The sequence below is a fragment of the Atractosteus spatula genome, chromosome 1 (assembly GCF_055471065.1).
Source record: "Atractosteus spatula isolate fAtrSpa1 chromosome 1, fAtrSpa1.hap1, whole genome shotgun sequence".
NCBI classification, from domain to species: Eukaryota; Metazoa; Chordata; class Actinopteri; order Semionotiformes; family Lepisosteidae; genus Atractosteus; species Atractosteus spatula.
In genome coordinates, this window is record NC_142706.1 from 52894446 (window position 1) to 52909217 (window position 14772).

Genomic DNA, 14772 nt, shown 5'->3' on the forward strand with positions numbered 1-14772 from the left:
CCAGGTACTGCTGTCCCTAAAGTTGTGACTACACAACAATGTAATTATAACATAGCCCATTATTTTTTTGACTCCTTTGCAGCCTCCACACCAGCAGATGCAGTAAAAGTCACTTTTTGTATTAAACAGAATTGACAAATATTAGGTTCTCTGATCACTTGATCATTTACCACAGTGAAAGAAATTAGTGCAGTTTTTTCCACAATTGCTTTTATTTAAAAAAATGCTATACAATTTAGGAAAATTACCAGCTTCTAAACTGGGGATGGACAAAGTAACCAAAAGTAGCCAGATTGATCATCTGACAAACTATTTTTTAAGGGACAGTTTAAGAGAAAAATATCAATATGTTCAGATGGCAGAGGCAGTTTCTGTGGCTGTATGTTCTTCCCCTCTGTGAGCACTGATGGAGATACTGTTCTTGTGGTGCTCAATTTTGAGTGTAAGATGGTCCCCAGTGCACACCTCTATTGGCTGATGGAGAATCACAGCAGCCTGTTTCCAATGGGAGTTCTCACTGAAGGTACTCAGGCTGATCTCATCATCCAGGTAAACCTGATACCAGAATGGGATTGCGGTCACTCTGCCCGAGGAGCACACCTGCACCTGTGGCATATATAAACACGTGAAGTATTGTTATAAACTAAATTCAAAAGATACAAAACCCCAGTAAAGCACTTAAGAAAGAATATAATTTCTTTAGCCCAGTTTGAGCAAAGACTAGTATTAATGAGGACATTGGAACCACCCTAGAATAAGCTCTCGAGTAGGTCTTCAGATGGATGGGGGATGTTAGTGTACTGAATGCTGGGAAATCATGAGCCAAAGGCCTGTACCTATACTCTTTAAAGCCTGAGTGGTGACTGCTGAAGTTATCCTTCTCCTGCCCTTCCATTGTGATCTCCAAAGTATAAGTGGAACTTTATTTTAAAGAATGTTTTTAATGAGAGCTTACAAAAGTGTCCTTATCTAGATAGACATTCACAGAAAAGGATTTGTGCTTAAAGATTACACAGCCTTGGGCAATCTCACAAGTTGGTGACTAACTGACATTTTCTTGTATATCAAGTTGACTTGCACATTGTGTAATTACCATTAATCAACAGACCACATTCTATTTTCATATACTTCGCTGGAAAATATTTATCACTAAAATATTATTCAATTATTGTAATTTTGCAGTGGAGGAACCATTTAGAGGTAAAAGGAAACATAATGGCTTAGGAATAGGGTACTCTTTTGGGGAAAAGCTTACAAAGCAGTTAGCAAAGTGTGCTTTCAGGATACTTTAACAAAGCAGAGTGATTGGGGACCTCATCCCTTGATAATACCAAAACTCACATAGGGTTTTTCAATAAGTTAAAAAGAGACTACGATTCACAGTACTTATATATATTAAAACATGCAATATAAAGTAGCAACAGTTTTTGTTGGATACAGAGTCCCAAACCTAAGCTAATAATATGATACCAAACTTCCAGTTTTTTGCAAACGAACACTGACGAACAGGACACGGAATATCAGTCACCAGATTCAGAATGGTGCATGACAGGTGGCCACAGTACAGTGTAGCCCCCTGACATCATTTGCATATTCCTTAAAAGCTAACTCTTACCTTAACCTCTTGATGTGTGTAATTGACATCGGAGTTCATGAGATCCAGAGTAAAAAGCTCTACGGGCTGGCTCAGATGTTTACAAGGGAGAGCTGACAAATCCAGAAACACATGAACAGGCACCTGGAATAACAACAAATACTTCACAGGAATGTCTAAACACCCAGGACAAGGCCTTGTTTTAAGCAGTCATGTATTAATAAAGCTGGCCTACTGTTCAGATCAAATGGTACTGTACTTATCACTTACAACTGCATCAAATTCCCAAAGTTCTATGAGAAATGACAATACTTTTGTAGCACCTGCACTTACATTATTGAAGAGACATGACATGGCGTGTCACTATCAGGGACAAATGTGTAATCTTGTTGTTACATGAAACAACACAAGTGAATGTATGGCCCTGATGCACACGGTCATTTCAAGACAAGCCCACAGGAAAGGAATAATGCAAAGATGCCAGACTTAAACATTGAATCACCATGCAGTCAGACTGCCATCAATCAGTGCAAGCAAAGTTGTGTAAGGATTAGACACTCCCAGCCAGATGATCACACTTGGATTGATCTTTGCATGGTGTCATGGCTCACCGTCTCCCAGATCGTCACCTGTCAATGACGAACTCTGTTTGGCTGCTACATGTTGCCAGTGCTAGACAATGAGTTAGAGTACGTGGATATAGACTAGCCTCCAACTTACTGATGGCATAAAGGCTTTTCTTGATAGGTGTGACATGGCATATTGGTTGTTTTCTGTGCTTTTCTTTATTTGTACCAGACTTAACATTCAACGGGTAAAACCAGCTCTCCACCTGTGATTTATCAACTCTCACTAATGAGGTGATTCGGTATGTATGTAATAGTCAATCATGTCCAGTCATGAATGATCAATTAATTATGGTCTACCTGCTTACATAAGCATACAGAAAAACTAAAAATATAATTTTATTAAGTTATTTCAAAGGAGATGCTTTCTCCAGGTAGACTGGTAATTATCCCCAAAATTATATCAAAAGGACAGCCTCTTTGACATCAAATGTAGCTACAGTATATTAGAAATCAGTATTTTGATGCATGCTAATAGAAAAACAGCACATTTTTCTTATTCTCATTAACACATTTGTCAATTGATATAAATAAGATTTATATAGCAACTTTCATAACACATCATTAAATAACACACACCCCTGAAGGCCACAGAAAGGCAAAAACACATACCATGAACTGGTTTATAAATGGCGCAATTTTGAATCCAAGAGTTGGTTCTGTGCCCTGAACAGCACTTTCTAAAAGCAAGGTGTCAGATTCAACCAGCATCCCGTACATCACAATGCGCTCTGGAAATATTCGCCCACCTTCTTCAAGAAGACACCTACAGAACATGGAGACATTGAATACCTTGCCTTCCAAAGTGGTCTCGGAAAAGCAAAAGTAAACATAAAAAGAAAACAATAAAAGGAAAGTAGATATGAATTAAAAGTGGGAAAATACTTTCTAGTGACCATCACTGCAGTTAAAGAAGTCAACACAATTGTTTTCTCCATCATCAACAATGAAACGAAAACCATAGAACATAAGTAGAAAGTATGGAGACATGCTTTGAAAACTGAGAATGGGGGATACTTTTCACCCTAATGGTTTAGGTAGCATGTAACACATTACACTGTTAAGAAAAACCGTTAAGCATGACTTCTGTTGTGTGAAATATATATATTAAGACAGATTGTGCGTGAATTCCTTCATTTAGTTTTGGACAATAAATCAATAATTTACTGGCTAAAGTGGATGTTGTACTGAAGAAGAGCAATTTTAAGCATTTTCTGTGTTTTGACTGCTTTTATGTCCTACTAAAGTGTTTAAATAAAAAAAAAATGTCTTGCTACTTCCCACATACGAGCACATTCTAACAGACCTGGCTAAGGCTGCTTTCTCCATGAGCTCCTGGCGAACCAGCCCACATGTTTCGATACAGTCCAGGATGATCACGCTCCAGAGCTTTCCTGTCGAGGGCCGCTGTAGAACAACCGAGTCGTCCTGAATGTGACCGAGCCAAAACTCGAGCGAATCCTCACAAATCCCGTTTGCTTCTGCCAAAAGCTTCAGCACCGTTTGGTGCATCTCCTTCTCCACAGAGCTGTAGGCCTTCACTGACCCCAGCTTTGCTGCAATCAGAGACAGAACCGAGAATCCCTCAGAGACGTCCAGCACGTACAAGGGGTCAGGTTCAGAATTTGGATTTTCTTGATGAAAACTTTTCCCATGGTTGCTATTGCTTGTGGAATCCGCGAAAAGTAATTTGTCAGATTTACTGCCTGCTCTCAGAGCTGAAAGCAGTTTGCATAATGCCCTCTTAAAACTGTCATGGAACTGTAAATTGTTCAGCAGGGCCATTTCAGAGCACTCCAGCATGCATGTCTGTTGAGCACTTTCCTGGCTGGTTTGAAGGCAAGCTAAAGCACAGCAGAGCTCTGCTTCTGCAGCTGAGAATGAGCTGGTCCCCGGTTCTTCACTTGCCCGATGTGCCTGGTCCTCTGCTCTCACCACGATCACATTGCAGATCCTTAAATACACATCCTGGCACAACACGTCCAGCATCAGGGTATCTCCAGGCTTAACATTGCAATCTGCATTCAAAACAATTCAGTTAATTCACACTTCAAAAAAAAAGATACAGAGCTTCCATACTAACCACTTTAGGCAATGTGGTAAAGAGAATTTCAGCTTTAGGAATGTCAAGAGCAGAAATCTTAATACAAAAGCATCTGAATGTCTGTTTAAATTTTTTAAATATTTTGTTACATTATTTTAAAGATGTAAAAGTAATAAGATGAGCTGGAGGCACACTCTTTCTCCTCCAAAAATATTTATTTGACCTTGTCAACATTTCAGCATCCAAAAGCTTTCATCAGGGCATTTGCCTAGATGTTACATAGTCATCCTTAAATTTCTAACATTCCAAGAAAGAGAAAAAAAAAAAGGAAAACATGTTAAATAACTAATCCATCAGGGTATAAACACAAATTACCCCAACTAACCCCTGTATTTTTATTTATATATATATAAGTTAAGAAGTTAACAATATGTTTAATTAACTCAAAAATATAATTATCACTATCAAAAATAGACCAGTTTTAAATATAGTATAAAATCAACGCCAACAAAAATAATTTAAAAATCAATTTAGATTTTATTTACAGAATCAAATCTACTTGAAATCTACTTCTGTTCAATTCATATGGTGTTTAAGTATCTTAATTCATTAAGGATGCAATTAATGGGGCAATATTTTAGAACCTTGATAGAAATAAATGCCCTATTCTTCAGTTTATGTCTGAAGAAGTCAACTGCTGAAGTTTACCACCAAAACGGTACATCATATAATTCAAACATGGTAGCACAAAGATTGTCCTTGTAATTAACATCTGCTTATGTCTTCATACACTGCTATTGAATGCATTTGGAAAAAAATAAAATAAATATATATGAATACAATAAACTCATAATACACCATTGCAGATGAACAAAATGCACATTCTGGTGGTCTGAAAACCAAAGCCTTCCCCTCCGCAGTCCATGGAGAGTATATTCCAGTGCCCTTGTCAATCAGTGCAAGCTGAACTGTACGCATTAACCCATGAACAAGCAAACATATTCCAACCCATGGAATCATGAATCATCTCCCAGTGCTGCAGTTCTTTGCATATGTAACAGGACTCATCCAGTATGAGCCAGTTATAATGACACAATGCCCCAGGATACCCAATAGCACTGACTCTTGGCACAGTGAAATTCACCTCTGTTTTCCTGGGAAAGACAGTGACTGAATCCTGGTTGGGGATAAGCAGCTTATGCCACAGTGGTGCCATGATTCAGATCATTTAGAGCAGAAGAGTGTAAGAGGGCTCATTAGGTGGAGCCTGGAGCCTCTTATGGTGACGTAAACTCTTGGGGCACCCACTAGTGTTAAATTCTCTAATGACCAAGTGTCAGCCTTATGGCATGACAGGATTAACTACTGCTGGAGAAGGTCCTGGGTTGGCGTATGCCTGTGTGATGGAAATTCAATGCCAGCTAGAGATGGGCTGAGAATATCATGGATAATTCTAGGACATTAAGTGCCCAAAATTACCCATTCATTTTGCATCTTTATATACAGTACATCATAAATGTAAAGGATAAACCCAGGTCATCATGGTCATTAGCACTTTAAGTCAAGCCATTATTAAGCTCACCTTTTACCAGAACATTTGCAGTAGGCAATTTGTCTATATTAACAATCAATACTTCACTTTTGGGCTGACATTTCAGCAGAAAAAATGAAGTGCTTTTGTAAATGTAAACACCTGGTTAGCAGTTTTAATAAAAAAAAGCTGAATTATATTTTCTACATCATTTGCATGATCAACAAGGATCCTCCAGCAACAAGACAAATGATCTCCAAAAGAAGTCTAGAAAATAGAGATCTGAACGATCTGCCCCTGGACACTTACTGCGGAGATTCTGTACTGGGTAGATGGCCTGCTCCCAACACGTCTCTTCCTCCGGTCCTGTGGAAAGACTGTTTTCCTCATCTAGATGCAGTTCAAACCACAGAGCAATGGCGTCTAACACACCTTCCTGGACAACAGCAATGCTGACCTGAAATGCCTTTTGAGAACAGAGGCTCTCCAGTTCCTAAAAGAAACAAACACACAATAACAAGAAACTCCTAACTCTGAGTGGACCGCCATACCCAATTACACTAGGAAAAGCATACCTTTTTCAGTTGGGTTACATACAATGCACAGTGCTTTCCACAAAAAAACTGCACTATTTTTATTGAAGATGTAAATAAATTCATTCACCTAGATTTAAGGATTTACTAAAAATGGTGCAACATGAGGATTACTTTCCACGGCTGGCTAATCTGAAGATGAGAATACACTTTCAAAGTAGGTATGAGAATTAAGACTCCCAAAATCAAGAAACAGACAAGACAGGTGGAGAGCCATCATGTTTTTTTCGGTGATGACAACTCTAATCAGAGCCGTTTGTAATTTACTGTAGTATCTACAACAACAGACAGAATTACACTACAATCTAATAACTAGCCCATGCAATGCTTATGGTTGGTATTTTTTCAGTCTGTTCTTTGAACAATATAATTAAAAGCTTTTCACATTCAACAATGAATACAGTGCAAACATATAAATCAGGTTAGAGTAGACGTTCAACAGTCCAGCGTAAAACAATAACCGTCTTTAAAGTTTCCGTTCGTAGCATCTAGAATGCTTGATGCATTTCTTATTCTGGCAAAAAAGGACAGAATCACAACTTTATGAAAATGCCTGATACATATAATCATAACCATGTGCAAAGGATTAAAGGGGAAAAATGTATTAGATACTGCAAGTCCTTGGCAATTCTGAAGATAACATCCTTCTATAATAAGCGTTATAATACAAAATTTAAGCCCTGATGAGAAGTGTACAGCACCTGCAGGTTGTTGAAATCGACAGTAAGGGCCTGGAAGGGCTGAGTGAGAGCGGTGTATCCGCCTGGAACCTGGCTCAGCCGCTCAGTGGTGTAGGGCTCTGTCGAGTCAGCACTACCCTGGGAGTAGCTGACCGGGCTGTGGAACTCCCCTGCTCTCGACAAACACAGCCCTCCCACTGAGGGAACACACACCCTGTACATGGGACATCACAGTGGTTATGTCAACAGCAATGTTATTACGTGTGCCAGGGGTCTCTTTGAAGAGAGTCTAGACTGCATAGCCTTTTTATTTAAAAACGTCCTCACCCAACTTACTGTATATGTGCGCCATTGAAGTCGCTTGGCCTAGATAAAACCAAAATCCTGTGCTGTGGTGGAAAAGCTGCTTTGATTGTCAAGAAACTGACGGAAGGGGAAAAAGAAGGAATCTAAAGCAGTACATACGCTCAGCTTTCAGCCTTATTACACAGATCACTTTACAGTGAATAGCTACAAGCCTCATCAGTGACACACTGCAATGATCTCGATGGGAAGGAGTTACCTGTGATGCCTGCGTATCTCATGGCACTGTACCGCCATACCAAACACTGTGGCACCAGCGGGGATGACTCGTCCTGTTCGTGTAGGTGTACTACATGGGCCTTGCGAACCCTGGAAAACAACAGAAACACCATGCTGCAACAGCGCATCAGGAGAACCATGGCTGGAGCAATTCTGATTGGCTGGATTGAATTAAAACTCAAGAGTAATGGCTAGGATTAGAGATAGGTTAGGACAGGTTCTGCTTGGAAATAAGGATAAGTCTAACGTTTCTGTTAAGGCTAAGTTAGAAATAAGTGTTATGATTAAGGCAAGGCTTTAGGCTGAGACTGGCGTTATTAGGTTAAGGTTTGGGATAGTGGTAAGGTCAGGACTGAATAAATTCCTCTATTATACAAATGCACTCAGTTGTCAGTCATTTCTTTTGTTTTCAATTTTATTTACTTTTCAGTTTTTAATCCAGCTAAAATAAAATCATATTCACTCTTTTAAGGCTTATCAATAGTTCCTTAAAAATGGTAATAATAATCTTAAGCACTAGATGTCAGTGCTGGGAAAGGTTTATTATAGAATAATGGTTAACAACTTTCACATTTCTTTCTTACAAAATCTTAATAATATGGAAAGTAGAGGAAGAATGGATAACAAATAATTATATTTTAATCATCATCATTCTTGGTCTTTATCTCATAGTTTAAAATGTTGTATATTTAGAAGGGCAATTTAGCAGTAAAATTTAAATGATTGCTAATAACTAAAGCTTTCCACATAAAGAAAAAAGCATTGCACTCTCATTGCACACTCATTTCTTAAGACACTTTTACACAAACACTGCACAAAAACATTTAGAACCACAATAAATCACATAAGAACTTGAGCAGCTACTTATATTTATGTACATTTCACAGCACTTTCTCTCTAAATGCAAGAGTAGTTTAACAACTCTTTAGGTTACGTTAGCTTTTTGTGACTGTGCACACCTGGGGATTCTAGACAAAACAACTTGAAATTTACATCTGTGAAACTGTAATTTGTGGGAACTCAAATGTGTTCTGAGTGTCCTTACTTGAGGGGGCAAGAGTAAGTGCTTCCAGGCATGAATCAGGCTTTCTACAATGCCTTCACCAAAGAGCCCTGCGTCCACAGTTTCTGTCACCACAAGTGAAACCCTGCCAAAATAAAGATAAAAACATGACCTTAGTCTTAACGCCATGCACAATGGCCATGTGGCAGGCTTTCCATTTGCTTTTCTAAACCGGATTGCAAATCAATCCTTCTATAATAAAGTATAAAAATTAAAGGAATGCTTATCTAAGAGTAAATGCACATTTTCTGTCAAATGCCACATGGCAAAAGCAGTTTTGATTAAAAAAACAATGCTGAACAACAAAAGAAAATTATCAACAACCTTATGAATTTCAAATTATAAGGATAATTATTTCCTTATTTGTAATTATGAGGATAATTATTTTTTATAATAACCAAGTGAGAAAAGACAGGACTAGTCATAAATGACAAAACAATCTTGTGTGTTTTATGCTAATGTGGATTAGCATAAAAAAGGTTGATGAACTGGTGTGTCTGCTGTGAAAATCACAACATCATAGTGTGTATGACCGCTATTGGAGGCACTGCAAGCTCTGCATCTCTGGTGCATGCTTAACATCCCTGTCTTGCAGTATGCTATCCCATTCCTCTCACCCAGCCTAGAGAAGCACATCCCCGTTCTCTGGTCTTTGATCCCCAGACAACTCACATCATCCACTTCTTTTCATGGATACTAAATGGATTCCAGGTTTAGTAACGCAGGGCGTCCATGACATAAATATCACATTCGTGTTTTTCTTAAATGAACAGTATGAAGGCATGTATTGTGTATTGTATTGCTGGAATCAGGATGAGCCCTGGACTTGATTGATGTAGTGCCATGCAGTTCAGTTGCCTTCAGTTTAGTGACTAGACGCTCCTGCCCAGACTGTTATACTTCAATCTTGATGAGGTGTCATGACTCATGGTCTACTATACTGTGTCCTAACACTGACAGACTGGCTGACTATAACATTTTTGCCAGGTTACAATTTGCCATCTGTGAATACCCCAGATGGCAAGTAACCGTGTGTGGGATTTAGTCCAGCCCCCAACATACCAATGGCATGAAGGAGCTGTTCTCTTGATAAGCATGACATATTGTTTTGCTGCATGAGTTTCACCACACTAGACATTCAACAAGTTAAGTCGGCACAATCAGCTCTCACTAATTAAGTGATTTAGTGTTAATGCAACTATCAAAGTTACACAAATACATCCTGGTCAGTCGTGAATGGTCAATTAATCAAAACGTATCCCCCAATTTTATCAATCTGTATATTTTTTTCTTCTAAAATTTATACGGACAAAGTATTAAGCTTATTTTGATACTTGGTATGTAATGCTGAGTGTGACTGTACAGCTTCCAATTGTGCTTCGGATGCATTATGTTTTGTTTCTGTTCTGAAAGTTATTGTAGTACATTGGTAATGATTTATTAAGAAATCAAAACTCAAACATGCATTATATCAAAGAAATATAGTAGCTTCCTGACAATAAATTCATGAAATATGACTTTGCAGTCTATGCCTCTGTCTACTTCATGCTTCTATGTGTCCTTTACAAGACTTGCAGAACAAACTCCTTCAAAGGCACACTAGTGTAGATCCTCTTTTGTGAGCTGAGATAAGCTTTGTAAAAACCTCACCTATATGGGATATCTCTGGGGACTTCCATCTCCAGTGATTTCATGTGTAGAATCTTGATTTCTCCATTCATTCCATTGGCTGATACAACCTCACAGGCAAGCTCATACATGGTCTTAGAGAGCTCACAGGCGTAAACACATGCTGCCCCTACTTTCTTAGCACACATGCTATTGGGAAACAGAATTACAGCATATGATCAGCTAAGAAAGTTGTAAAAACATGGGAAGCAGGAGGTCATTTTCATATCAAAACCAGGATTTGCTTGTTGTCATGCTTCTTTTACCAAAAAAACACTTGCATCATAATAGAACACTTTTAAAACAACAATAAACAATAAACAGATACCATGAAATTCTTGTTACTGTAAACCCACATTTTTGTGTAAAAAGAGCATGTATATCCAACTGCTTTATTGGTATTCAGTTTGTAAATTCCTTAAGATGTTTTTCACAATTTTAAGGTTGGTCAAGTACAGTAAGCTTTAAAATGGAATATTTCTATATTTAACAAACATAACTATTTAAACACACTCATGTTTTCACAATATAGAATCATCTAAAAAATTTAAAGCTGCAATTTTACTCCCCATATTTCTATACGAGATACTTTCAGTATAGATGATGTAGCTCTGAATGCCATAAAATATACAATAATTCATTTGTTCTTGAAAAGAAACCCTTGAGAACTACAAATAGTTATTTTGTACACTGTAAATTATTTAGAACAGATTACACTTACCTAAGAATACCAGTGCCAGTTCCAATATCAAGCACAGTATTGCACCCAGACGCCACGGCTTTCTGGATGGCTTGTTGGTACTTAGTGTTTCTCCTGTAGTCATTCAGCATCAGGAAATGCCAGCGCTCCACTAACCAGTTTGCCACTCTGTAGAAATTCTCCCTGGCCTCAGCAAAATCAGGCTTTAACTTCAGAGCCTTGTGGAAATGGCATGCGGCCTCATCCCTAAACCCCATTCTGAGGGCAGAGGAAGTGTAGAAAATGGATAAAGGAATCTTTAAATAAACAAGTATCTATATTAATACTTGTAACAACAGTTTCACCATGCTTTGTCAGTATTCATGAATGCCCATTTTCACTGCCTTTTGTAGACAACGTTTCATTTGCAGGCCACATTTGAAAGATGTTAATTATTTCAGATACAGCAGATATTTCAGGCACTGCACTGCACTGCAAATAGATGTAAACACCCTCTTGTGTTGTGTAACAGAAAGTCTTGAAGGGCCACAAGATACCATACCACACAAACTGTTTTGTTGATAAAAGAGTCAGCTAAATCAGTTAATTTAATTAACAACAAACAGCTCTGTTGTGGCCAGGTATTTAAGGTACATGTTTTCTTTATGTCTGTTTGTATTATGAAATTAATTAGATTTATTTCCTGGAACACATAATTAAAGCGGCTGACCATGATTGCCAGGTGTACCTGAACAGGTGTTCTCCCATACTGTTCACAATGACTTCATCAGCTGGAAACAGCTCCATCGCCTGCTCATAGCAGTCAAATAAGTCCTGGATACGGCCAAGGGCATCCAACTCATCTGCCCATTTGAAAAGAGTAAACCTGAAGGACTCCTACAAAAAAGGATAACATTGCATGTAAACACTCTAAAAGTTATTTAGGTTGTTTTAATTTGTTGTGAAAACCACAATGTCAGCTGATGTTAGCCAGTAGCCATATCACTCTGCAACTCACAACGGGCAACCCACTGAAGCTAAGCAGGTGTAAGCCTGGTCAGTACCTGGATGAGAGACCTCCTGGGCAGCACAGGCTGCAAGGTAACAGGTGAAAGTTTATTCCATGATTAAAGGTAAAGAAAAGAAACACACCTGAAGAAGGCCCCACAGCCAAAACGTTGTTTGGAATGAACCTTTACCTGTTTCTTTACATTAAATGTGATTTACCGGCTGTTTCCACGGTCCCAAATTTGGTCCATAGACATACAATATATACCTATGTAACATCTGGAGTATTATTTAACTCTCCTAGGCCCTTGTCAATTACCATCCCAACTGCACTGTACACCAGCTGTAACTGCATAGCAAAAACAGGGAGACGCATACACTAACCCATCACCTTACGGAATACAAATAAGCTATCATCAATAGAAACAATTATGTCATGGCCACAGCTGCTTTCACAGAACCGCTACATATAGTTATTTCTAATGAAATCTGGTGCCAAGCACATGCATCTAAACCATTACAATGAGGTGGTGGGCACAGAACATTTGATTTGATATTCTGGAAGTAAAATATGTCTCAGTCAAAATATTACAAAGTAAAACAGTTAGTATTGCAACACGTCCTTTTCTGTTGCCTTAAGATCAAATTGCCAGCTTCAATCTTTATCTTTAAATTTACTGTTTTTTGCATGGATATTTATTTTTACCATGACAAAATGGTATCTTCTGGAGATCCCATGTAGTGTTTGAAAAAATAACAAAAATGTTAAAAAGGCATAAAAACAGCAAGCATTGCATCCGTACTGTCAGTGAGGCATATCCCAGGAGCACCTGCCTGATACTCACCTGCCCACTGGAAACTGCGGTGGATGTGATGTTTACTACTATATTAATATCTCTCAGTAGTGATGCCAATTAACAAGATGGACATTTTTACTTCCAGAAGTTCTTTATGATTGCATGCCAGTACATATGAAAAAGATTACATGGCTCATGAAGCATGGAAATGAGGAGATAAACATTTTTTCTCCACCAAGACCATCAGATGTACAGGAGTGACATGAAAGGCCGTAACAATGAAAAAAATTAGGTTGTCCAAACTTGCTGCTTCTTCCTGAGAGCAGAGGAAGGTGATATAATATGCAAAGTGTTCTGTAGAATGGGATCTCCTGAGCTAAAAATCTCACTCAAACTTACTCTGGCAAACTCCTTCAGTGCAGGAGACAGGTTAAGAACGAGAAGATAGTGGACGAAAGCAGTTCCATAGTCCTGGTTCTGCAAGCACTGCTGGGCACTTTCTAGAGATCTGGACACCAGCTCATTCCTAGCTTGGATGCCCCTTGATACTTGACGGTTCCGCCTCACCCTCTTGGGTCGAGTGCTCGGATTGGGCATTTCTGCAATGCAAGCAATAAATCAAAATGTGTCGTTTTAGAACAAAACGTACAGAGCTCCATCAGGACAGAGTGAAGCCATTTCTCGTTTAAGTTCGCATGTATTTGGAACAAAGTTTTTTTCCCGATCATGTTTAGAGAAAACATCAAACCAAGAATCATTAGGGGCTTGAAGATAAATATTAAATAGGGTGTGCCTGGAATAATGTAAAAACTCGTAAGCAATTTAAACAGCAATTATACAGAGGTTCTAATGGTCGCTAATTTTTGCATCAGCATTAATTCACTGTTTTAATTTTTTGCTAAAATAATTTGAATAACGTGGCATTTGAATTAATCGCACTGCGATTACTTTTTCTGATGTAAAATGATTAATGCCTTCGGCTATTTGCACTGAGCAGTGATACTAGGTTCCCTGTCATCCCTCTAACAACAGGTGATAAGATAGTGCTCTCTGGCAGTGACTGGTACGCAATTCAATATTTGGGGCTCCCTCAGACACGGAGAACTTAGAGATCACATATCATGAATCATCCGAACAGTCTGAATTTCATTTTTTGAGTAATGCCAAATCTGAACATGGTGGAATTTTTATATAAAATAGTTACATTTGCTTTATTTACAAACTGCAACAAATACAAATGTTTTAATTTTAGTTTCACATAAAAATAAGAATGGAACAGCTACGTTGCACGTAAATTTGCAAAGAAAAATATCTTATTTATAAAGCTGATGGAAAAGTTAAACCGTAAAGTATTCATTTTAACCAAATTGTCATTTTAAAGTTAAACGTTTTAAATATATAAATATATTAAAACTACAAATATATAAGTTAAAAAAAAATCCAATATACTCACTGATTACAGTCGACTTGGTTTATTAACGCGGTCCTCCTGTTGCATGTACCACAGTATTATCACTTCTTATTTATATATATAAATAATTATTTCAGAAGTACCTGTTAGTTAAATTAAAACACAGCCCAGCAGTTCCAAGGAAAATAAATACTGTAATATTTCTCAAAACAGACATATTTTTCCTTCAAGTCGACAGCTCTATCACAGGCAGTGCCATTGTGTTCTCAGTTCGGGTAGCAACAAAACTTTCTATTAGTGTTCCGCGTTTTTATCGAAGGTTCTTAAAAACTTAATTTAACTTGCGTCCTGTTATTCCTAAACTTGAATTATTACGAAAATAATTATTTCAGTGTTGCACAAGTAAATTATTCAAAGGAAAACAAAACTATATTATTTAAAGTAAATTTCTGCAATGATAAACTCGTGTTTTTGTATGTCTTTGAAATTCCATAAC

The 14772-nt window shown here is 37.9% G+C and overlaps 1 protein-coding gene across 1 annotated transcript; it reads right to left on the reverse strand.

Annotated features, from left to right (window-relative positions):
• Positions 1-192: 192 nt before the first annotated feature.
• On the reverse strand, positions 193-14530 carry prmt9 (protein arginine methyltransferase 9). The gene is made up of 13 exons (XM_088924215.1): positions 14319-14530; positions 13265-13464; positions 11809-11957; positions 11103-11339; positions 10364-10531; positions 8696-8798; positions 7631-7740; positions 7090-7282; positions 6105-6288; positions 3527-4238; positions 2833-2986; positions 1616-1738; positions 193-606 (listed from the first exon to the last, which is right to left on the reverse strand). Exons 2-13 carry the CDS (start codon positions 13460-13462, stop codon positions 352-354), a joined length of 2586 nt encoding a protein of 861 aa, XP_088780341.1. The 5' UTR covers positions 13463-13464; positions 14319-14530; the 3' UTR covers positions 193-351.
• Between the last annotated feature and the right edge of the window lie 242 nt (positions 14531-14772).

What these genes read in the sequence shown, in the direction of transcription:
- prmt9 (XM_088924215.1), bottom strand. Translation starts at nt 13,462, where the DNA reads ATGCCCAATCCGAGCACTCGACCCAAGAGGGTGAGGCGGAACCGTCAA. An exon ending in CACTGAAGGAGTTTGCCAGA is followed by an intron (nt 11,958 to 13,264) that starts GTAAGTTTGAGT and finishes CCTTTTTTGTAG; the next exon opens with GAGTCCTTCAGGTTTACTCT. An exon ending in GAGATACGCAGGCATCACAG is followed by an intron (nt 7,283 to 7,630) that starts GTAACTCCTTCC and finishes TCCCATGTACAG; the next exon opens with GGTGTGTGTTCCCTCAGTGG.